The sequence below is a fragment of the Bos indicus genome, chromosome 20 (assembly GCF_029378745.1).
Source record: "Bos indicus isolate NIAB-ARS_2022 breed Sahiwal x Tharparkar chromosome 20, NIAB-ARS_B.indTharparkar_mat_pri_1.0, whole genome shotgun sequence".
Taxonomy (NCBI): domain Eukaryota; kingdom Metazoa; phylum Chordata; class Mammalia; order Artiodactyla; family Bovidae; genus Bos; species Bos indicus.
Genome location: NC_091779.1, coordinates 4,625,519 through 4,650,615, shown reverse-complemented (window position 1 = coordinate 4,650,615; position 25,097 = coordinate 4,625,519). Strand labels below are relative to the sequence as shown.

Below are 25,097 nucleotides of genomic sequence, written 5' to 3'. Positions count from 1 at the left end.
ACCTCTTTGAAAAACCTCAATGCAAAAGCCCCAGGATATAAGAAATTCAGATTCAGAGCCACAGAGAACCACAGCTTTTCGTCATAGGATCAGAAGAGCTGCTCCCACCATATGTGAGCACTAAACAGCAGCCGGCCATCACCAACACTTTTCCATACAAGGAAGTCTCAGGAAACCAGCAAGCTCTCTTTCATGAAAAAGAACTGCTGGTTTTAAACCAATCAATCCCTAAAAGGATAAATTTTATGGTATGTGAAATATATCTCAGTTTTAAAAAAGAGGGACATCCTTGGCAGTTCAGTGGTTAAGACTCCAAGCTCCCAACACAGGGAGCATGGGTTCAATCCCTGGTTGGGGAACTAAGATCCCACAGGCTACTCAGTGTGGCCGAAAGAATAAATAAATAAATACACAAATAAAATTTAAAAAAACAACAACAGAATACTTCAAATGCTGTTTTGCCATTTCTAACAGTATTTCAAAAATATATGTTGAGAAATGACTTCATATATCCTAAAGCTTTCACTCAACAGTTGATACCATCTATTCAAATCAGAAGCCAATTATTATCATACTTTGATATAGTGCATAGTTAATTACTTTAAAAGATTACCCTTTCTCTGGATTACAATTCCAGTTTAATGTCTATTCATGAGATAAACAAAAGTCATAGTAAAGAATGGCTTTACTGGCTTCATAACACGATATTTAAGTGAAAAGAATAGGCTCAGATACTTAACGGAAGTAAAATCTAAAGCCATATGAAGACAATTTCCAGCTAATTACATGATTGAAATAAGTGCCAAATAAATTACACCTGTATTGCCAGAACTGGGCATCCGCACAATTCTTAGGTAACATACTGAACATAAGAAAATATCTTCTTTCCAATCTTAAGTTACTATTTCTGGATGTTACACCAAGAACAAACCCCAATTAAACAAAAGTATAAAGTTTCATGATAACCATGAAATTTAACTTGGTTAAGTTTCTTGATAACCTTAACTTAACCAAACTTAACTTGATAACCAAAACTTAACTTGATAACAATGAAACTTAACTTGATAACCACTTACTTAACTTTTAATCACACATATGATAAATACCAGAAATAACCGATTATTATTTTAGAAATAAACTACTTACAAGAGATAGCAGCAAACTGAACAGGTCACCAACATAGTGATGATAACTCTGGGGGAAAAAAACAGTGCAATCATTAGATAACTCTGCAAAAGTTGTGGGGGTTTAAGCTCCCTTCCCAGGTGATCAAGCTGGCAAAGACTGCACTGTAGGAAAATGGCTCTGATCTGCTAAAACACCAGTAGACATCAGTGTGCCCTGCGCGCAATCAGCAGAATTCTACATAAGTCATTAACATTTGTATATAAGGGAATGTGAAGAGAAGCGAAAAGCAAAGGAGAAAAGGAAAGATATAAGCATTTGAATGAGAGTTCCAAAGAATAGCAAGAAGAGATAAGAAAGCCTTTCTCAGCAATCAATGCAAAGAAATAGAGGAAAACAACAGAATGGGAAAGACTAGAGATCTCTTCAAGAAAATTAGAGATACCAAGGGAACATTTCATGCAAAGATGGGCTCGATAAACGACAGAAGTGGTATGGACCTAACAGAAGCAGAAGATATTAAGAAGAGGTGGCAAGAATACACAGAAGAACTACACAAAAAAGATCTTCACGACCAAGATACTCACAATGGTGTGATCACTCACCTAGAGCCAGACATCCTGGAATGTGAAGTTAAGTGGGCCTTAGAAAGCATCACTACAAACAAAGCTAGAGGAGGTGATGGAATTCCAGTTGAGCTATTTCAAATCCTGAAAGATGATGCTGTGAAAGTGCTGCACTCAATATGCCAGCAAATTTGGAAAACTCAGCAGTGGCCATAGGACTGGAAAAGGTCAGTTTTCATTCCAATCCCAAGGAAAGGCAATGCGAAAGAATGCTCAAACTACAGCACAATTGCACTCATCTCACACGCTAGTAAAGTAATGCTCAAAATTCTCCAAGCCAGGCTTCAGCAACAGTGAACTTCCAGATGTTCAAGCTGGTTTTAGAAAAGGCAGAAGAACCAGAGGTCAAATTGCCAACATTCGCTGGATCGTGGAAAAAGCAAGAGAGTTCCAGAAAAACATCTATTTCTGCTTTACTGACTATGCCAAACCCTTTGACTGTGTGGATCACAATAAACTGTGGGAAATTCTGAAAGAGATGGGAGTACCAGACCACCTGACTGGCCTCTTGAAAAACCTATATGCAGGTCAGGAAGCAATGGTTAGAACTGGACACGGAACAACAGACTGGCTCCAAATAGGAAAAGGAGTATGTCAAGCCTGTATATTGCCACCCTGCTTATTTAACTTATATGCAGAGTACATCATGAGAAACGCTGGGCTGGAAGAAGCACAAGCTGGAATCAAGATTGCCGGGAGAAATATCAATAACCTCAGATACGCAGATGACACCACCCTTATGGCACAAAGTGAAGAGGAACTAAAAAGCCTCTTGATGAAAGCGAAAGTGGAGAGTGAAAAAGTTGGCTCAAAGCTCAACATTCAGAAAACGAAGATCATGGCATCCAGTCCCATCACTTCATGGGAAATAGATGGGGAAACAGTGGAAACAGTGTCAGACTTTATTTTTTTGGGCTCCAAAATCACTGCAGATGGTGACTGCAGCCATGAAATCAAAAGATGCTTACTCCTTGGAAGGAAAGTTATGACCAACCTAGATAGTATATTCAAAAGCAGAGACATTACTTTGCCAACAAAGGTCCGTCTAGTCAAGGCTATGGTTTTTCCTCTGGTCATGTATGGATGTGAGAGTTGGACTGTGAAGAAGGCTGAGTGCCGAAGAACTGATGCTTTTGAACTGTGGTGTTGGAGAAGACTCTTGAGAGTCCCTTGGACTGCAAGGAGATCCAACCAGTCCATTCTAAAGGAGATCAGTCCTGGGGGTTCTTTGGAAGGAGTGATGCTAAAGCTGAAACTCCAGTACTTTGGCCACCTCATGCGAAGAGTTGACTCATTGGAAAAGACTCTGATGCTGGGGGGGATTGGGGGCAGGAGGAGAAGGGGACGACAGAGGATGAGATGGCTGGATGACATCACCGACTCGATGGACGTGAATCTGAGTGAACTCCGGGAGTTGGTGATGGACAGGGAGGCCTGGTGTGCTGTGATTCATGGGGTGGCAAGAGTCGGACACGACTGAGCGACTGAACTGAGCTGAACTGAATGGTACTGATGCCACGGTTTACAGGTCTATTCCAAACCCATCTAAAACTGAACACACAAGGCTGCAGCAGTAATTAGCTTTGATCCCCAAGTAACCGCCCTACCTGGTAGTATTCTCTGCAATGAAATGATACTATGCTTTTTAGCCTTGATCTCTCCCCATGTCCATTTCTTTCCGAAAAACAGTTAAACCTGGATCTTTGAGCAGTTGAACTCTGACATTTTAAAAAACCCAACTTGTGATATTCTTTTCACTTTCTCTTTCTAAAGGCTCCCCTTTGAAATCTCCTACTCCCGAAAAGTTCCACCACTTCCATCCCTCAGATTTGTCATCTCCTTGCTCATACCGCCCCTGCACCTGCAGTCACCAACCGACAAGGATTAGTTCTTTGTTTTTTGGCTGCTCTCGGTCTTAATTGCGGTATGTGGAATCTAGTTCCCTGACCAGGGATTGAACCTGGGTAGCCTGCATTGGGAACATGGAGTCTTAGCCACTGGAACACCAAGGAAGTCCTTAACACCTTTAAGGCACGCCCATCATCTGTAAGAATGATTTCCAAATATGGCATCTCCACACCCCACAGAATACGCAAGACTATCTCCTAGAAGGCAGGGAGCAAATATCACAACTCCTACATGTGATGAGTTTAACTTATCCTTTAGAAATTCTGTGCATGTGTGTGTGCGTGCATGCGTGTGTGTGTGTATACATACATATAGACACACACATATATATTTTCCCCCCTGTGTGTGTATACATACGTATAGACACACACATATATATTTTTCCCCCCTGTGGTTAATACATTGGCTTGTCCATTCACTCATTCAACAGACTCAGTGTCCTGCATGTACCAGGCTCTGGAGAGAGAGGAGAAAACAAAAGGGATGAAGTTTAGCAAAGAAAAGGCTCCTGGTGAGAGGGTATCAGGTTCAAAGAGGACAGAGGCCTGGGTGGCTGAGCACAGCAAGGAGTGCCTGGCAGGAAGTGAGGTCAGAGGTATCTTACAGCCTCTGAAAGGAAAAGGGAAGCTATTTTGGAGGGATTTGAGGAGAGGACTGACAAAATGGGGCTTCCCTGGTGGCTCAGATGGTACAGAATCTGCCTGCAATGCAGGAGACCCGGGTTTGATCCCTGGATTGGAAAGATCCCCTGGAGAAGGGAATGGCAACCCACTGCAGTATTCTTGCCTAGAGAATTCCATGGACAAAGGAGCCTGGTGGGCTACAGTCCATGGGGTCACAAAGAGTAAGATCCGACCAAACAACTAACAACACTGACAAAATCTGATCCAAACTGTAATAGGATCTCTCTGCAGGGTGAAAACAGACTTGGGAAGAGGAAGCAAGGTGAAAAGCAGAAAATCCAGTTAGAGGAGAGTTGCACTATGGACCAGCCTGGTAGCAATATGGGTCATGAGAACTGGTCAGACTCTGGATGTATCCTGAAGGCACATTCTTCAGCAAAATATGTACCTCACACATGAAGCTTATAATATAATACATAGATAAATAGGCTTTAAGGGTTGCACTACCAAATTTTGATAGTTTCATAATAAAAATGTTTGGAGATCTATAAAATCAAGTCCAGCTTCTCACCTGTCATCAGTTCGCTCCATTCCTCCTCCTCACCCCTCTACTTTCAAACAGCATTTCGCTCCTGAACGTGGGCGCCCTAGTGTCCCCAAATGCATCATGTTTGTTTATCCTCCATCCCGAGCTCCTGTTCATCTCCTTCCATTCCCCTGCCCCAATCCAGAACCCCTCCCTCCATCTTCCTCTTCCCCAAAAGGCCATCTCAGAGAATGGGAACAGCTGAGGCCCCTTTGCACTATTCATTTGACACTGGAGAGCAAAGGTCCCTCGTGGGAATTCCCTGCTGGTCCAGTGATTAGGACTCCGAGTGCCCAATGTGCTGGGGAACTAAGATCTTGCAAGCTCAGAAGTGTGACATGGCCAAAAAGCACGAAAATATCAGTTCCTGGTGTGATTTTTTTCTGAGTTATGGTCTGCTTAAGTGTTTAGGGGTAAAGTGTCACAATGACTGCAATGTGTGCTCAAATGGTTCAGCAAAATTATGTATGTATGTATGCACACCTGGATTCAGAGACAAAGCAAATACAAAGCAGATATGAATGCTAACATTATTGAATCTAGGTGGTGTTACGTAACACTTACACTACTCTTTCTGTATGTTTAACAATGTTATGTCTGAAAAAACTGGAGCTGTGAACCCTTGGCACACTAATCCCCGCGCTCTGTCACCACCCCCTCCCCCTCCTCCACAAGTTTTTAGAGAATCTCTGGATTCCAAGAGGAGAGTGGGAAATCATAAAGAATAGGATCGGTCAGGAACCAGCATTCCAGGTACAGACTTCATTGTACTCCGCCCTTTTTCCGGTGCAGAAAAGATGACAGTAAGGGGCTTGCTTTAGGTTACACACAGATTCAGAAGACCTTTTTCCCTTTTGCCCCCATTTTCCCCCAATTTCACGAGGTCCTGAAATCCTAATCACCCAAGTTCTGCATTTTGACATGCAGGGATCTCAGAGAAGAAAATTTAACAGCAAAAACTCCTTTCTCTCCTTCTTACACATCACCTTATCTCCTTAATGAAGATGTTTTCAATTCTCAAATCAGAAATGCTCTCCTGCATTAAAAATTCACCAGAGTCCTTGAAGCAATTCAGCTCTTCTGTTAACGTGTCTTTTCAGGAGGTAAAACAGAACCGATAATAATTTATTACTAATATTTCCATTTTACAGTGAGGAAACAGGAACATGGAAAAGTTAAATTATCCAAGGTCATAGGGATCATCCAACTGGGAGCAGTGTTTCTCAAACTATAATACAGTAACTCCTAGGAGACACCTTGTGTTTTAAGACCTGTTCGATCCTGCCAAGAGCAGGAAATAACAAGGGCTGGGGTGGAGGCTATGAATCAAATCCAGATAACATATTACTAGCAGGTCGAACGTGAATCGTAACCCTAAGACTACAAACTGAGTAACCCATGGACCACAGGAGGCATTTCATTACTCTGGGTTAGAGCAATGGCATCAAGACCCAAGGCTGGGCACAGCGGGCCCCAAATGGGGAACTTCAAGAAAGAAGTGGTCAACGCTACCAGCACATTAATAAACACTTTCTGAGCATGGAGGCTGGAAAGACAGTGGGCAACGAAAGAGCTGAAGACAGAAACACAACAAAAGAGCACTTTGTTGTTCTCTAAATCTAGCAGGAGAAACAAGCCCAAGGAATTAAATTTGGTTAACACAAATTGTTTTACTAACCTGAGAATTCTCATCTATTACAGGCTGTAAAGATGACCCTACATAACTGATGCCATCCAAGGGGGGGGAGTAGAGAGGAGCAGAATGGGTGGACCTAATGCAACCAGATGATAAATTCACCTACAATGTTTACTTTTTAAACAAATTATGATTTACTTGTAAGCTAGATGAAAGGAACGGGTCTAACACAAGTTTATTCCAGACAGTAAAAGAGGTTCAGGTCACAAACTATTAAGAGCATTTTCTTTCCTTTAATAAAGGCAACAGATCACTCAACAACCCTTTACTGAATGCCTACTATGCATGCAGAGCACTGTGAAGTCACCAATTAGTTTCAAAGACTAAAACAAGAGATGGTGTTCCCCAAAATCTGTGATTCATAATAAGCTTCACCCCACATGATCTTGCCGCTGAGAAAAAATGACTAAAAGGCAAAGAGGAACCAGAAAGAGGGTTTCCAAAGCTCCTTTGAAGATAAGACTATTTCATACCATAATAAAGTTTACTTACAAAACAGATAAAGCTCTATTTAACCAAGAAGTCGGGGGAGCGGGGGGCGGGGGGAGTCTTTCTTAACCAATCATTTTAAGAGCTTGTTACACTCATACACAAGTGCGGGAGCGCCCTTCGAAAGGTATGACGCAGGGGTTTCTCCACAATACCTCCTGCTCTTTGGTAATTAACCTCGCTCCAGATCAGGCCCCAACTAGCTCCTGGCTCCCACTAGATGCAAGGCCTGGGCTCACGCTGCGGCACAAGGGTGTGCTGTGCAACTGCGACAGCCTGTGAGGCAGAGAGGTCAATTTCTGTTTTATTTATTTGATCCGTCCCTTTAAAGTGTAGGCAAACGAGGCCTCATTTGGGTAGACAGCGGGGCTAAGGCGACAGCCGTCTGGTGACGAGCCCCAACTTCTCCTCGAGGAGGGATACATCCATTTTCGACGGCAACGTCCCCACACACGGACGTGCGGAGAAAAAATTTCCCTAAACCTTCTTCCTAAGGAGGATCCGCCGGAGGCCACCCTCCTCAGTTCGGGCTAGGAGACACTGCGGCTGCCGCGACAAGGAAGTCGGGGGGCGGCCGGGGGGTCGGGGGCCGAGGCCTGACTGCAGGGCGGGATCAGCCGGGCAAGGTCTCCGACCCGCGCCGTCGCCCCTTTCCCCGCCCTGCCCGGCGGGTTCTCACCGCGCTTCCCTCCCCAGGCAGGCCTGGCGCACTTACCCCCGGTTGGGACCCTTAGGGATGAACCAGGGCACCAGGAAGCCGACGATGCCCCAGAACACGCTCATCACGATGAGAGGGACGGTGAGGCCGGTATACGCCATGGTTGCTGCGGGAAGCGCCAGCCCCGGACCCGCCGCCGCACTCGGGTCCCACCCGGAAGTGTCAACTCCGGCCGCGGGACCTGCGCGCGCAAAGGCCCGCCCCCTGCGTCTCCACGTGACCGCGCGCGGGACTCCGCCCCGCCCTCCGCTGGGAAACCGCCGGGCTCCTGCTGTGTAAGACACTGTAGAGCCCCAGAGCTAGAGATGTGTGTCATCAGGGGCTCAGCAAAGTTTTCAGATAAGAAGGTGGCCCTTATAAGAAAAATGTAGTTGTTTACAGCCTTATCTTCTTATGCAAGAAGCATATTTAGAGAACTTCATCGTAAGTTTCTGTTCAGAATTCTGTGTGGTAGCCACTGGGTCATGAGCTTTAAGTGCTTGAGTTTCGTTTTGAACACCTCACGACAGCCTATGACGCCGTTTAATTATTATCCCCACTTTGCAGGTGAAGAAACTGAGGCCCAGAAAGGAGGTTAAGGATCTTGCTCAGGGTCACATAGCTACTAAGTAGCAAAACCAAGATTCAGCCTTTGTTGGTGTGATTTTCAAGGCCAGTGCTCTTAACTACTGCCCTGCTGAATGACGTGGATTGTGCCAGGTTCGGAGGGTTACAGGAATCAGACACACCTACCCACAGGGAGTTCACAGGCTGGTGAAAAGACGGACATTGAGCAGGCCACTGAATGCAGTGTGAAGGTAGGTTGGACCACAATGCATGACTTTTCCACCCCAAGCCAGTCTTGAGCTGAGCCTTGAAAGAGGGGTAGGGATTAGCTAGGGTAGTAAGAAGAAGTTAACAAGGAATTTCTGATGCTTGCCAAGGATTTGCACACATGTTCAGTGTATGTGACAGCCTTGTAACAAAGGAAGAACGTAATTCTCAGAGAAGTTGATAGAGCTTTCAGGCAAAAGCAAGATGGAAAGCGAATCTATAAACCAACCCAGTGTGCTTTACCCTGGACCATGATTTCCCTGTGACAGTCACATTTCCCTCCCTTGAATTACTTCCTGATTTCTTTCCTCATTCAACTAGAATGAATTTTTGGATTAAATGGGAAGTTGGACCAAAGATCTTTGACATCTCTTCAAACATAATTTCATACCTTTACCTGAAGGACAAGGTAGGAAACCAGTTGGTCTCTTGTGTGCTCATCCTGCCCCTTCCCAACAACTCAGTCTCAGCAGAAATTCTGTTGTTCTTAAGTTCCATTCCCGGCACCACCTTCACAAGACCTGTTTCATTCTGTTAATACATGTCTTGTGGCCTTGTACTTGTTTGTGTGTATAAATCAACCAACCCTTTAGTAGAAGGCAAACTCCTTGAGAATGGGTGCTGTTTACCTGATCTGTCTTCCTTAGAAGCATTTTATGCCTAGAATGTGCTCAATAAACATTTGTACAGCTGCAATGAATAGTTAAGAAAGGGTGACATCAGCCAGATCTAAATTAGAGAAAAAAGCTTGGTCTTTCTTTCCATTTCTTTTTTTAAAAGCTTATTTCTAATTGTGGCATACAAATATACATAACATGAAACATACCTTCTTAACCATTGTTAAGTGTACGGTCCGGTAGTGTTAAGTATCTTAAAACACAGTTGTGCACCAGATCTCCAGAACTATTTTATACCCACTAAACAAGTCCCCATTCTTCCCTCCCCTGGTTCCTGGCAACCATCATTCTACTTAATTGTTTCTATAAGCTTGACTACTCAAGATACCTGATGTAAGTAAAATCATAGAACATTCGTCTTTTTGTGACTGGCTTATGTGTCACTGAGCATAATGTCCTTGAGATTCATCCGTGTGGTAGCACATATCAGAATTTCCATCCTTCTTAAGGCTGAATAATATTCCACTGTATGTACACACCACATTTTGTTTTTCCATTCATCCGTGATTGGATAGTTGAGTTCCTTCCACTTTTTTGGCTATTGTAAAAGATTTCCCCCTTTCTTAAATTAATGCAGGTGTTTTAAGTTGATCTTGGTAAGTCTACCTTTTGCCTTGCCTTCCTGGCAGCCTCTCTGAGAAGCAGATGTCAGGAGCACAGGCATGTAGCTCTTCAGACACTGGTTCTGTTCAGACACCGGGCTGAAATCTGTTTCAGCCGTTGTGAAAGAGAAAACACTTTAATCTGGGTATTAAATATGTGGGCTAGTATTGGCCAATAGCACCCTCTATCAGTCAGTCTGTCAAAAACATTTTATCACACATTCCAAGTGAAAGCTGTGGAGAAGGCCAAGAGCTAGGATTGTGTGATGAAGAAATATTCTCTGGTTTCAGGTCTCCTGCAAGAAAAAAATGAGACTTTGGGCAGCATGGTCCCAGGACTGCTGGAGAGTCCTAGAGACTCTCCCAGTGGGTCGGCCAGGTCCTCTCTTTTCTAACCACCAATCGATGTGACGCTGAATTTGACACTGAATTTTCTTCCTTCTCTTCACCAAGAACATCATTGCAACAGGTTGATTGCAGAAGCATTATAAGAATCCATTTGTTTTCTACTAAGCCAGACATGAAAATCTGTATGCAGGTCAGGAAGCAACAGTTAGAATTGGACATGGAACAACAGACTGGCTCCAAATAGGAAAAGGAGTACATCAAGGCTGTATATTGTCACCCTGCTTATTTAACTTCTATGCAGAGTATATCATGAGAAACGCTGGACTGGAAGAAGCACAAGCTGGAATCAAGATTGCCAGGAGAAATATCAATAACCTCAGATATGCAGATGACACCACCCTTATGGCACAAAGTGAAGAGGAACTAAAAAGCCTCTTGATGAAAGTGAAAGTGGAGAGTAAAAAAGTTGGCTTAAAGCTCAACATTCAGAAAACGAAGATCATGGCATCCGGTCCCATCACTTCATGGGAAATAGATGGGGAAACAGTGGAAACAGTGTCAGACTTTATTTTTTGGGGCTCCAAAATCACTGCAGATGGTGACTGCAGCCATGAAATTAAAAGATGCTTACTCCTTGGAAGGAAAGTTATGACCAACCTAGATAGCATATTCAAAAGCAGAGACATTACTTTGCCAACAAAGGTCCGTCTAGTCAAGGCTATGGTTTTTCCTCTGGTCATGTATGGATGTGAGAGTTGGACTGTGAAGAAGGCTGAGCGCCGAAGAATTGATGCTTTTGAACTGTGGTGTTGGAGAAGACTCTTGAGAGTCCCTTGGACTGCAAGGAGATCCAACCAGTCCATCCTAAAGGAGATCAGCCCTGGGATTTCTTTGGAAGGAATGATGCTAAAGCTGAAACTCCAGTACTTTGGCACCTCATGCAAAGAGTTGACTCACTGGAAAAGACTCTGATGCTGGGAGGGATTGGGGGCAGGAGGAGAAGGGGACGACAGAGGATGAGATGGCTGGATGGCATCACCGACTCGATGGACATGAGTCTGAGTGAACTCCGGGAGTTGGTGATGGACAGGGAGGCCTGGCGTGATGTGATTCATGGGGTCGCAAAGTGTCGGACACAACTGAGCGACTGAACTGAAGCCAGACATAAAGGAACTGTGCACAATGTCACTCTTTTGGCTACATTTTTTGGTTTTGTTTTGGAAAAGGGAGTTATTTTCTATAAAAACATTAACATGTTTTGGGTTTTTTTTTTTTAATGAATTAAAATCTTACAATGTTAATGTCTAACATGGTGAGTTATTTTGATAGATGTAATCCACATAATAAAGGTCTTTGGGTCCTCAGTAACTTTCATTTATTTTATTTTTGACTGATCTGGGTCTTTGTTGTTGCGAGTGGGCTTTCTCTAGTTGAAGTAAGTGGGAGCTGCTCTCCAGTAGCGGTGTGCGGGCTTCTCATAGCAGTGGCTTCTCTTACACGGAGCATGGGCTTTAAGGCGCATGGGCTTCATTCAGTAGCTCTGGCGCTTGGGCTTAGTTGCTCTGCAGCTTGTGGAATCTTCCTGGACCACGAATTGAACCCGTGTCCTCTGCATTGGCAGGGATTCTCCACCACTGGACCACAGGGAAGTTGCTCAGTAATTTTTAAATTAGAGGAAAAGTCTCAGAGGCAACTTCAGTAGGATAGAGTAAACAGGAGTGGACTGAAACATTACAGTGCAAACCCCAAGGAGCTCCTAAACAGGAATACGGGGTTACAAAGCCACAGTCGGAAAGCTCCTTTCCAAGTTGATTGAGAAGGTTAGAAGTTAGTGGAGAAGCAGAAACTCCAGCATAATTCACTGCTGTTTGCTCTGCTCATATATAGGGAAAGTGTACTGTGGGCTGACGCCACCGATTATGGCAGCTACCATTTTTTGATGGCCACTCATCAGTCATTAGACAAGGTGCTCTGAATTACCTGTCTCAGTGCTCACAACACCTAAGTAGGTGTTATTAAATTCATTCTACATGTTAAGAAAAAGAGGCTCAGATTTGTAACTTGCTCAAAGACTAGCTGTTTTAAGAGATAAAACTGGAATCGGTATGTAAGTCTTTGTAGCTCGTGTTCTTCCTAGTAAACTCTTCTATCTCAAATAGTAAATCATCGAAAGAAAAAACCCCTTAAATTATATACTACTTTAAAAGATAGAGACATCTAACACATAAGATGAGACCTTTGAAAACCTGTTGCAGAATTAGCTGCCCTCATATTAGGGATAGGCTAGGATGTGGTTGATTTAGTTATTTCTGATGGACAAATAATATTTTACTTATATTGATGTGTATTTGTATTGTAATTATGGTGTTCAGGAAATAAATCAACCTCATATAGCTATTTACATTTGGATGACCTGCCATTCTCATGAAGACTTATTCATGGACCGACTTTAGTAAAAACCCAATCATGTATGTATAGAATATTTCTAGAAGGATACCAAAGACTGGAAACAGTGACTGCTTCTGGGGAGAACTGAGTGACTTAAGAGTCAATATGACAAGGAAACCTACTTTTCACTGTATACCTTTTGTACTTTTTTATGTTGTACTGTATATGCATGTGTGCATACTAATCGCTTCAGTTGTGTCCAACTCTTTGCAACCCTATGGACTGTAGCTTGCCACTCTCCTCTGTTCAGTTTTTTTCTTTAAAAGAAAAAAACTAATTAAAAAGAACAATGAACAAAGACCCAAGCCATTACCAGATTGGAACTGCTCAACTCTATAGTCTATAGCATCAGCAGAGTACAGAGGACTAAAGTCCTGCCTGGTTCCCAGATCTGATTACTTCCTTGCTTACCCAGCTCACGTGGAAAGCCCTGTAGCTAAACATCTCAAACCCCAGTGCACTGTGAAAGCAGACACTCAGAAGGAGTTATCTGAAGTGTGAAAGTTTGGAGTCTTTCCAAAATAACACAGGGGGACTCACTCACGTAAGTGGACATCTACAAATTTGATGAAAAGGTCAGTAGGAAACTACTTAATTCAAACTCATTCCAGGAAACATGCTAAACCCCCCTCCCCACCCTGAACCTTGATAAGCAGGCCCATCCAGCTGGCATTCTACAGCCCCAATTTCCTGCAGCAGCCCAAGCACAATACTGCTGCCTTTAAACCCTCCCGCTTTGGTCAAGAACCAGCATTTATCCAAACTCCCTGGAGAAAAACTTTTCCCTGTATTCCTGCAGACAAAGCCACTGCAATCTCCTCAGAAAGACAGTAGCTATCACTTGCTGAGTTCTCTATGCTCTACACACGGTATCTCAAGTAGTAAGTCTTGACAACTCTATTTGGTAGGTACTCATTTCATCTCCATTTTATAACCATACAGGCCCAGAGAGGTTAGGCCATTTGCCCAGGGTCACACAGCTAGAAGATGACAGAGCTGGGGTTAGCTCTCAGTTGATGCCGAATTTCTGCTCTTGATCATGCACTACTATTCACGTGACTGATGATAAGAAGTCTGGTGTGATTTGGGGGAGATGACAGTTCTCAAAACTTACCTATCACTTGATCATGTTGCTGAAAAGAAACCAGATCTGATTCCTAGGAAATAATCATCATTTAAGTGTAATGGTGAGAGTAACGGTTGGAGCCTAGGGCCGAGACCAGGAATCAGAAGATACTATCTTACTATAAATTTAACCTAGTTTGAAATCTTTTATTCAGATTTGGGGGCCTAAAACATGTGTTATCAAGAGTGAAGACAAAAAGAACAAACTCCAGCCCTCACTGGTTGACCTGTTCATTACACCTGCTAGACACACAGCTCAGTGCGCTGATACAGTTGCCATGTTTTGGGCACCTACTGTATTTTATGTGCTGTGATTTGTAGACATCCTGATCCACAATTTCCCAAATTTACCTAGTCATAAGTATCATACAAGGGCCATGTGAAGAGGTCTGAATAGACCTCTCTCTTCAGACCTACTGCATCACAGAATCTCCAGGCAAGGAGGTAGAGACTGTTAGCAAGCACCCACATTGACTCCTAAAATCAGGAGGGTCTGGTGGACTGCTACTTTAATTTTCAGTCTTGAAGATCAGTGTTTCTAGCTTCTTACATAAAATAGGGAAACAGAGGCTCATAAAAAGGGCTGACCAACGACCAGAACAGGACTTGATTCAAGATTCATCTGACTCCAGAGCTGGTACCATTCTGCTCACTGTTAAATCAACGCTGCAGTCAGAACATGCATATTGAGTTCTGTGGTTTGTAATCTTATCCATCTTCTGTGAAAAATCATTACTTGAGTGCAAGGTGAATGTTAGAACTGGAAATACTGAATAATAATAGCAATATTAGAATTTATACACTCATACTTTCAAAGTGTGCTCAGTAATAGCCCATTTGATCCTGGCATTTTATTTCTGCATTTTCCATGAGACAGGAAGGCAGTGCAAGTATTATTTTCTTTTGGCTCTGACAGTAAAGAATCCGCCTGCAGTGCAGGAGACCTGGATTTGACCCCTGGGTGGGGAGGATCCCCTGGAGAAGGGAATGGCTACCCACTGTATTCTTGCCTGGAGAATCCCACGGACAGAGGAACCTGGCAGGCGACAGTCCATGGGGTCACAGAGTTGGACACAACTGAGCGACTGACGTCTTCTACCGAGAAAATGGAAGCTGAGATGAGCAGCTTGCTTGAAGACCTCTGACCACCCAGTGGCAGAGCCGCAACTGGCACTTGCTGGCTGGTGACAGTGCTCTCCCCACTACAGCACTATTGCTGCAAACACAAGTTCTTCTGTTCCAGACGTCTAGGCTCTTATCAGACTCGAATAAAGGGTTGCTAAGAGTAGAGGGAGGAATACCAGAGGGGGCTGATGCGGGAGCTGAATGTCCTTTGATGCACCGAGGTCTGGGTTCAAATCCTAGCTCTCTTATGCTCTCTGGGATTTGGGCACTTAAACTAAACTCATTTTCTTCAGCAGTCAAAATGGAAAATAATGGAATCAGTCAACATGTATTAAGAAACATCAGTGTCAGATAAACCCTGTGTTACTCAGATCAGATCAGATCAGTCGCTCAGTTGTGTCCGACTCTGCGACCCCATGAATCGCAGCACGCCAGGCCTCCCTGTCCATCACCAGCTCCCAGAGTTCACTCAGACTCACGTCCATCGAGTCAGTGATGCCATCCAGCCATCTCAGCCTCTGTCGTCCCCTTCTCCTCCTGCCCCCAATCCCTCCCAGTATCAGAGTCTTTTCCAATGAGTCAACTCTTCGCATGAGGTGGCCGAAGTACTGGAGTTTCAGCTTTAGCATCATTCCTTCCAAAGAAATCCCAGGGCTGATCTCCTTCAGAATGGACTGATTGGATCTCCTTGCAGTCCAAGGGACTCTCAAGAGTCTTCTCCAACACCACAGTTCAAAAGCATCAATTCTTCAGCGCTCAGCCTTCTTCACAGTCCAACTCTCACATCCATACATGACCACAGGAAAAACCATAGCCTTGACTAGACGGACCTTTGTTGGCAAAGTAATGTCTCTGCTTTTGAATATGCTATCTAGGTTGGTCATAACTTTCCTTCCAAGGAGTAAGCATCTTTTAATTTCATGGCTGCAGTCACCATCTGCAGTGATTTTGGAGCCCCCAAAAATAAAGTCTGACACTGTTTCCACTGTTTCCCCATCTATTTCCCATGAAGTGATGGGACCGGATGCCATGATCTTCATCTTCTGAATGTTGAGCTTTAAGCCAACTTTTTCACTCTCCACTTTCACTTTCATCAAGAGGCTTTTGAGTTCCTCTGAGAGCCATAAAAGGCTCAGTTTGATGTATTAATCAATAGATTGTTTACCACAGGGGCAAGGGAGGATTTTAGATGTGGCTCTGAAGCTAATCTTAAGGAATGATTAGAAGTTAGATTGGAGTCCACTGAGGACAGGAAGAGTCCCCTGTCTCCACACACTGATGCTGCGCAGCTGAGGGCCTCACGCAGCCAGATGAAGCAAAAGGTCTGGATTTCTCTGTGCTCTCGTTACATTTCATATGTTGGAAATTAATTTTTAAAGTTATGAAAACAATAGGACCAAAAAAAACACAAAAACCTGTGAACCAAGTCAAGTCTTGCCTGTAGGGCATCAGTTTCCTGAACCGTCTTTAGGAGAGGGCATTTCAGTCACACCAGATAGCGCTAGCAATGTCAAGACTTGGGCCGGGCAGCCGGGTCAGGGAGCTCCACGTCCCTGGGTCGGTTAGGGTGTGGAGGAGAGGAAGCTGGCCAGAGGGCAGTGCGGCAGGCCAGAGAGGGAGTGCTGAGCGGCACTGCTCTCGGTGGGGCCTTGTGCCTGCCAGGCACAGGATGACTTCCGTCGAGCAGGGCAGACCTCTGCATCAGGAACCAGAGCCCTGTCCTGTCCACCCTGTCAGCATGAGGGTCTAAGCAGCAGCAGGGCTGTCTTAATCTCACAGCTACTACTGTGCTGCTCTCTGTAGATTATGAAAGACTCCCAATGGGGAACTGAGAATTAAGATGGATTTTACCTATAAAGCAATAAATACCATTCGGAACAAGAAAACATTTCCAACTTTTATTCATAAAATTATTAATCAAAACAGAAAGTGGATTTACAGAACCACATAAACAATAATAACAAAACAGGAAGGAAATAAAATACTCGAGAGAGAGACATCTTGAAAAGTCTTAAAGGCCTACATGCCAGGTAAAAAACCTACAGATAAACCATGGTTGTGCAACAGGGTATATTCATTCCTGCATTTTCTCAATAAGTTCCTCCTTATATTTTCCTTTCTCTTTCCCAACCTGTCGAGATTTGGCTTTGCGTTCAAGAATTTTTTTCCGATCTTTGTCCAGTTTTAGCCTGGTGATGACCACCTGTTAGGATGAGAAAACAAATAGATCTTGATTTCTTTTTCAAGGGGAAAGGACTTAAAAGCATAATTATCTCATACAGCAGATTGTCCCTCAATGATAGCAGCTTGGGTTCCTTCTTCTGCTACCCAATCTCCAATCCCTAACTCCTGTGGGTCTAGGGACCATTTATGTAGTTTAGTGATACAAAGATTGAAGATTATACTACCAACATGGATGGTTTGTCTGTCATCCCCTGGCTGGCAAAATACATTGTTTTTAAAAATACTGCATTCCCACCAGCTACTGGGCGATATAGAGATCACACAGATGAGTGAGACACAACCATTCTGCCCTTAAAGGATCTGAAACTCTGGAGGAGAGACTCTACAGCGTACAAGCTGGGAGTTTAAGAGAGGAACGGTCAATTTCACTAGCTGGGAGTGAGGGCTGAAGGAAGAGGTGTTCTCTCTAGTCCCTCTGCACACTCCCTCGTGGGGAAGTCATGCCTGCAACACTCTTGCTACCAGCTTGCAGACGGGCTGTCACCAAGGATGACAGAGCACACAAGAGAAGAATCTGGATCCTTGATGCTGCCACTAGCCAGTGAACCAACCAAGCCTGCCTGACCTCCCTCTGAAGTCCTTATCACATCTGCCTGTGTGGGCAATACTGATGCCCAGCAACTTCAGCAGGAATGCTGGGACACGCAGCCGCTGCCACTGTGTGGCCCGGGCCATACCTGCTGGGGTGAAGGCCCACGTGGACAGTCGTGCCGTCAGCCTTCTCGCGCTGCACCCGTTCAATGTGGATGACGTACTTCTTCCTATACACCTGGACTACCTTGCCGATTTGCTGACCTTTGTAGTGTCCTCGAACCACCTGAGAGAAAATACAAAACTGAATTCTCCCCATTGCTAATGCCTGAATATCACAGTAAGGAAACTAATGATTAGCAACATAATGGCTAACAATGAAACTTTCTGCACAAAAAACAGATTAATCTTGGCAGTCAAATTCAGCCTTTTTCCCCCCTCCCCTGGTATAAATCTGCTCTGTGTTATTCTAAGTCAGGTGGAGGTTCTTCACCTGGATTTTTTCCTTCTCTTACCTGAACAAAACATTCCTTGAAGTAGGTCGGTCATCACACAACTAGTCCTGAGAATAAAACTAACGCAACACTGTAAATCAACTACACTTCAATTTAAAAAGAAAGAAAGAAATTATATTGACATTCTCACGTAACCATCTAAAGCCCATGTTTTCAAAAAACAATTTATGACCTAGGGAAATTTTCAAGATATGACCTTTAAAGAAAAAAGAATACAAAGCTAAAAACAGTACAGTCTGAATCTTGTGTGTATATGCTTCATACATATGGGATACACAAGATGAAAATATATCCCAATGTTATCTAATGTTATCTATCCAATGTTATCTAATGTTATATATCTAATGGTTGCCATTAGACAGGAAGTAGAATTCTTAATTTATATTAGTCCACATTTCAAGATTTTTCAGTTAATACAAACATTTTATCAGAAAAAAATTAAAATGTCAAATTAAAACACTGTGGGCTATTTTCACACATTAAACATCTGTTCATACTGTAATTCTACTCTAAAAATCAACTAGATTATGGTTTTCCTAAAGGCACGAGCCTATTACACAGCAGCCACATGAGCAGAGAAAATGCCACATGTAAAGAAACGGAGTCTCAATACTGTCATCAAGACTACAGACAGATGTTAAAAAGGAGTCAACATACCTGTGATAACAAGTAGATTAAACACGACACCCAGTGAGGAAGCAGACGGGAAAAGACTAGGTCAATGGACTGAGAGGGGAGGGGCGTGGCAACGAGGACATCCAGAGTCCAGCTGGGCACCTGGATGTACGGGCCTGCCTTTCCCAGAGGCATGCAACGGGGTGATTCCATACACGGGGAAGGCCAACTGGGCCGGCAACAAAGACGTGAGAGTCATCCAGACGTGGCAACTCAAAGCCTGAGTTTACTCAGGGAACTGCTGGTATGACACAAGGGCAGAATGTAGAAATCTAAGAAAAGCCAACATTTTGGAAGGGTTTACAAGAGACTGAAGTGGCCTGAAACAATGGGAAACCAGGGAGTTTCCCTGGTGGCTCAGGGGTGAAGAATCTGCCTGGCAACGCGAGAGACACAGGTTCAACCCCTGATGTGGGAAGATCCCACATGCCACGGAGCCATTAAGCCTGTCTGCAGCGACTACTGCGCCTGTAGGCCACCACCACTGAAGCCCGAGCTCCTGGAGTCTGCACTCTGCAACAAGAGAAGTCACCACAGTGAGGCCCACCTATGAAACCAGAGAGCAGTTCCCGCTTGCCACAGCTAGAGAAAAGCCCACATAGCAATGAAGACCCAGCACAACCATAAATAAATAAATAAAAGGGAAACCAGGGAGTATTGTGTTACAGGAGCGACGAGAAGAAGGTCAGATGCTGTGGAATGGTCAAGAAGAGAAAGGATTAAGTAACAGATGACAACAAGCTGGTCACTGGTGGTCGTGGCTACAGTGCTTTTGGTGGAGCAGAGGGACGAAAGTCGTTTATGGTAAGGCTGTGAATTCACCAGAGGTGGAAAGACGAAGATGAAAAAAGCCTGGCCCAAGAAGCCTGGATCTGAAGAGGATTGGAAAGAGGACATGTGCTCTATGGGGATGTGAAGTTAAGGGATAATTTTTTATTATTTAAGAAGGGGAAACATTAATGTGTTTAAATGAACAAGTATGGAGGAAAAGGTACAGGAAGCTGTAGAGAAAGGAGATAATGGATAGAAGGATCTGAAGAGGGGAGAGGGGAGAAGAGAGTGGTGGGTGTCACATTCAGTGGCAGAGGGAACGCTTCAGATAGAAACAGGATTTATAACAGGAGAGAAGGAAGACAGGAGGGGTGGAAATGCAGGTATTAAGCCAGAGGGTGTGGAGCCAGGAGCTCTGGAAGTTCCTGGATAACAGTTTTAATTCCCTCTGTAAAGTAGGAGGAAGACCCAACTACTCAGAGAAAGAGGCAGATGAGACTTAGAAGATACCAAGAGAGAAAAGGCAGTTTTAACAAACCTAATTGGACTATTTTACTTTCCTGGCTGGAGACGTGCTTACCCCAAATGACCTCTGGAGTTAAGAGACCTGTATTCCTGGCCTGGACACTCATTTTCTCTATTACTCTTTATTATTTTACCTGAGTTTCACTGTCTTCATATCTAAAAAGGAAACAGTTCATGCCCCCTTTTCTTTATCTCACATTCCAATTCCATCCAGATTGTGCCCCTGCTGTGTGCCAGGCTTTGCACTGAGGTCAGAGAAGTTCTCTGGCCTCAGGGAGCTTGGTCTGATGAGTAGTAAGCAGCTAACAGGTAAACATACAGATATATGATCCATGAACAGGGCACATGGGAAGATACTGAGATGGTAAGACCTGCAAAATGAGGAGTTAAGTAAAGGGGAGAAGAACACTCCAGGCAGAGGGAGCATTCTGGACAAAGACTCTGAGCATTCTAAGGACCTGAAAAGATGTGTTTGATGTACAGTGCAAGTGCGGGGCTTGTAAAATGAGATGAGGTTGGAGAATTAGGCCTGGACTGGATCACTGGAGCCTTATCAATGATTTAGATGTTACAGTTAGCACATCAAGCACCATTGATAGGTTTTAAGTAGGCTCTGATTTGCAAATAATTTGTCTGTAGAGAATGGACTAGGGTAACAGTGGAAGCTGAAGATGCTTTGAACTAAAATGGAAATACATAAAGAAGTGTCAGATTTAAGACTTATTTTGAACGTAAAATCAACAGGACATAGTGACAGAAGAGAGGGGTTAGGGAAAGTTAAGAATAACTTAAAGGTTTATGGTATATACAGGTGGGGAGATAGAAGCATCACTTATTGAGGTGTGAAAGATGGGAGGAGAATCAGATTTTAGAGGCAGTGGGAATGTCAGGATCTCATGCATAAGAAGCTTGAGATGTCTGTGAGATATCCAAATAAAGACGTTCAGCAGGCAGTTAGATCTTAGGTCCGTGGTCAGAAAAGTGGTTTGAACCAGGATATAAAGTAGGAAGGTGTTAGCCTAGAGCAGATATTTAAAATTCTAGGTGTAAGTATTACCACCTAGGTAGACAATGTAGGCCAGCCAATGGAAGAGCAGGTGCAGGCCCTGAAAACTCTAGTATTTAGGAATCAGACAGAGGAGAACTAGCCAGCAATAGGGGCTGAGAAGCTGGAAGTAAACTGTGAGCTTGAAGTGTCACAGAAGCTAAAAATGGAGACAATTTCAAGAGTAAGCATGCCAAATGCTGCTGAAAAAGTCAAGGACAGTCAGATGAAGAGGGACCGTTGAATTTAGTCATAAAGAGGTTTTTGGTGGTCTCAGCCAAAAGCAGTTTCTATAAAACAAAGAATCCAGGTTTTCCAGGTCTCACAAAACTGGAGAATCTGACAACTGAAGAGCCTGCATACCCCTAAATGGTACCTACAGGCGTTTCTGCACGTCCCTGACTGGCACCTACAGGTGTTCCTGCGCGTCCCTGACTGGCACCTACAGGCGTTCCTGCGCATCCCTGACTGGCACCTACAGGCACTTGCAATCCCTGGTTCCAGAGCATGTCTGATGGGAAGGGTCCAGAAGACAAGAGGCTGGACCATACTTCCAAATTATTTTTTCCACTCTATTCCTGTCACATTCTCAACCTAACTTCTCTCCTGCTTCCAACCTTTTCCTCCTCAAACCTTCCAAGTCCCCGTCCCTTACAGATACACCAAATTCCTTACTTCATTCTCTAAAATAATGGTTCTCAATTGGGGGAGGTTGTCAGGGGTGAATTTTGCTCCCCAGGGACAATACCTGGAAATACTGATAGCTCTGCTTATCCTAACTGTGAGAAGGCGCTACTGGCATCTAGTGGGGAGAAGCCAGGGATGCTGCTAAACACCCCACAGTGCACAGGAGAGCTCACCACAACAAAGCATTACCCAGCCCAAGAAGTCACCAGTGCGGAGGCCGGAAATCCGCTCTCAAATGCGAGCCCTACTGCAACAGGGACCCTGTGGATGATGTTCACCACTAGAGTTCTAGGGAACGGTGCCTGGTCTGGTAAATGCTCAATATATATTCCTTCAAGTTGTGAATATAGCTCTGCTCTATCTTACTCACCTTCACTTCCCTTCCCTACTAAACATTCTAAGCTCCAGTCAGAGAACAGACAACTTATACTTTCTCAAAATTTCACGCCTCTGATTTGCTTCCCCATTCTCCCTGCCAAATCCAGCACCATCAAACGTTCAGCTTCCACTAAACCCAATGATGCCAAAATCTTACTCTTATTCCAACACCTTCCCCTGCAAAGATCCAACGCACTTCCCCCAAGCAGTGTCTGGGAACTAGCAACCTCTGGACTAAAAAACAAAGCATTGTTTTGCTTGGCTGGCAAAGCAAAGCAAAACTTCTCAAATTTTTATTATTAAAGAATTGAGTTGGAATGCTCTACATTAAGCTGGCAGGCGCTCTCTGGTGACTCTGTGCCCCAACTCCCGTCACCTGCAGGGTCACATCATCTGCCCCGGTCCTGAGGGCGTGTGAGTCTCTTGACTCCTCCACGTCCAAGCACTGTCGACACTCTCCGGCAAAGGCAGCGCCCGAGCGCCACGCACGTGGTTAACTAGAGCCCGGGAGACAATTACCTGGACCTCGTCGTCCTTGCGGATGGGCATGGAGCGGACGTTGTACTTCTGTCGCAGCTCCTTGGAGAGTGGAGACGACATGATTTTCCTGCGCACGTGGGAGGGGGCATTGAAATGACGTTTGCGGTTTTTGCTGCGGTCCGAGGTCACGAAGGGGTTGAACTTCATCGTGTTCGTCTGCAAATAGAGACAAGGGAAGGAGCGAAGGGACGCTGGGTGGGGTACCAGGGCTTTCTCTCCATCCGGGACACTTCTCTCCATCCCCGCCCAGGGGTTCTAGGGAGGTGGCCTCGGAAGGAGACTGAGGGAGGAAAACGAAGGATATGAAGGGTCTGGGTGTTAAGACAAGCGTGGAGGGCGCATGCTGAACTAAACGGGGGTGGGCAGGGGGCGGCACTGGGGCCTTGAGGCTGAGGGACGAGCGCTCAGACTGCAAAAGAATGCACGGTTGGGGGTCATGCAGAGAGATCTCTGGGGAGGCGGGCAGACCCCCGGGCAGGCAGGATTGAGTCCAGTGGAGCGGAGGGCTTCCTGGCCAGAGAATTCACCGGCTCCACTCACTTACCGAGCGACCGCCAAGTTCAGAGGATGCGCGCGTAGGGACGGAAGTGAGGCTTCCTTGCTGCGCAAGCGCAGAAAGAAAACAATGCTCCATTCCCATCAGAACGAAACTGAATAGCGCCCCCTGAGGCTTGGGGTGGGATCGCAGTGGCTCGTTTCCAGGGACCCTGGATGGCTTAGGCGGCTCCGGGGATCACGCCCGGAACCCAGTGACTTGGTGCCGCCGGGGAGAAAGGCCAGATTTGTAGGGCTTGCAATAAAGCCTTGTTGATGTTCTCTTTATGTGTGTGTTGGTCGCTCAGTCGTGTCTTAATCTTTGTGACCCCATGGACTGTAGCTCACCAGGCTCCTCTGTCCGTGGGGATTCTCTAGGCAAGAATACAGGAATAAGTTGCCACGCCTTTCTCCAGGGGATCTTCCCGACCCAGGGATTGAACCTGGGTCTTCCGCATTGCGGGCAGATTTTGTATAGTCTTAGCAACCATGGAAGCCACCTGTTCTTTTTAAAGGTACATTATTAATAGTCTCTTTCCCACTCAAAACTCTTTGCCCCTGTTACCCTCCTCAGAGGTTGTTTAGGCAAATGATCGGGGTGATTATACATCGTGGTGCTTTAAATGCAATTGGCTGACTTGCTTCTTCACAATCACTGAGAAGTCTGTTCAAATGCAAATTTTCATGTTCCACTACAGCCCTACAAAATCAGACAGTATTAGGTTGGGGTCAGGGGCTCTGAATTTAGAGCAAGCACACCAAAGACTTTGAGGTGCACCAATGTTTGAGGGACATTACAAACCAACCATTTGTCTTTTGCAAAACTTCCCCCCAGTCTTTTAGAAAAGCTGGGGTTGTAGAATAACACATGAACTCAAGTGGCTCTTCAAGTTGCTGAGCCTTGGGGAGATGCCTCCATGTTTCTGAGCCTGTTTACTTATCTGTGAAATGGGTGATCTAAAGTAGATGACTCGTTGAATTGTTAATGAAGACTAAGTGTCTTAATCCGGTTTTGTGTGTTTAGAACAGTATCTGGCACATAGCACTCAATTACAACCAGCTATTAATGGCAGCCCACTCCAGTACTCTTGCCTGGAAAATTCCATGGACGGGGGAGCCTGGTAGGCTACAGTCCATGGGGTCGCAAAGAGTCAGACACGACTGAGCGACTTCACTTCACTTTATTATTCCTAAGGGCTTCTCAGGTAGCTCAGTGGTAAAATAATCTGCCTGCCAATGTGGTTTGATCCCTGGGTCAGGAAGATTCCCCTGGAGGAGGAAATGGCAACCCATTCCAGTATTTTGCCTGGAGAATCCAGTGGACAGAGGAGCCTGGTGGGCTACAGTCCATGGGGTCGCGAAGAGGCAGATATGACTGAGCATGCAGGCAGAGAGATTAGTCCTAGAGAGCAGAGGCCTCTTTGTGGGCCTTGCTCCACAATGGCCCTAAGGGCAGGCCACACCAGAATCACACTTTGGCCATTAACTCCCAAAGACGCAAACTGTAAGCTTTCTGTGTTTGATCTAACACGTGCAGTGTGCTCGTGCCAACTGAAGCTGTGCTCACTCTCCCTTTTTAAATTCTGTGAGTCTTTAAAAACTTGGTAGCACAGCTGGGATTCTTCCGACTAGCGACCCTGAGGGTTTGGAGCCATTGCCCTGCCCGACTCACCCTGGGCCCGCCCACCCTTGCCCACCTTGTCCCCACCTCACCCTGCCTGGTCGTGCCAGAGCTCCTCCTTC

The 25,097-nt window shown here is 44.9% G+C and overlaps 2 protein-coding genes and 1 long non-coding RNA gene across 5 annotated transcripts in view; 1 reads left to right on the top strand and 2 right to left on the bottom strand.

Moving 5' to 3' along the window:
* ATP6V0E1 (ATPase H+ transporting V0 subunit e1) overlaps nt 1–7,970 on the bottom strand; it is a 29,944-nt gene extending 21,974 nt beyond the window's left edge. Inside the window, exons 1-2 of one of the 2 annotated variants that reach the window (XR_011562388.1) lie at nt 7,769–7,970; nt 1,147–1,194 (exon numbers count right to left, since the gene is read on the bottom strand). Coding sequence is in view for 1 of the 2 variants with exons in the window: in XM_019983026.2 (XP_019838585.1) it covers nt 1,147–1,194; nt 7,769–7,872 (152 nt within the window). In the remaining variant the exon portion in view is untranslated. The remainder of the gene's footprint in view (nt 1–1,146; nt 1,195–7,768) is intronic. The other variant, XM_019983026.2, reaches the window with a different exon arrangement.
* A 9-nt stretch (nt 7,971–7,979) lies between these two features.
* Nucleotides 7,980–14,792, top strand: LOC139177978 (uncharacterized). Of its 2 annotated transcripts, XR_011562390.1 has the most exons (4): nt 7,980–8,194; nt 8,318–8,568; nt 8,906–8,993; nt 10,155–14,792. It is a non-coding gene; the product is annotated as an uncharacterized lncRNA (long non-coding RNA). The 2 variants fall into 2 exon arrangements; XR_011562389.1 differs by having other exon boundaries at nt 8,906–14,792.
* Nucleotides 14,793–16,793: 2,001 nt separating this feature from the next.
* RPL26L1 (ribosomal protein L26 like 1) lies at nt 16,794–23,479 on the bottom strand. The gene is made up of 5 exons (XM_019982664.2): nt 23,365–23,479; nt 22,800–22,976; nt 17,831–17,970; nt 17,480–17,489; nt 16,794–17,112 (listed from the first exon to the last, which is right to left on the bottom strand). Exons 1-5 carry the CDS (start codon nt 23,458–23,460, stop codon nt 16,984–16,986), a joined length of 552 nt encoding a protein of 183 aa, XP_019838223.2. The 5' UTR covers nt 23,461–23,479; the 3' UTR covers nt 16,794–16,983.
* Between the last annotated feature and the right edge of the window lie 1,618 nt (nt 23,480–25,097).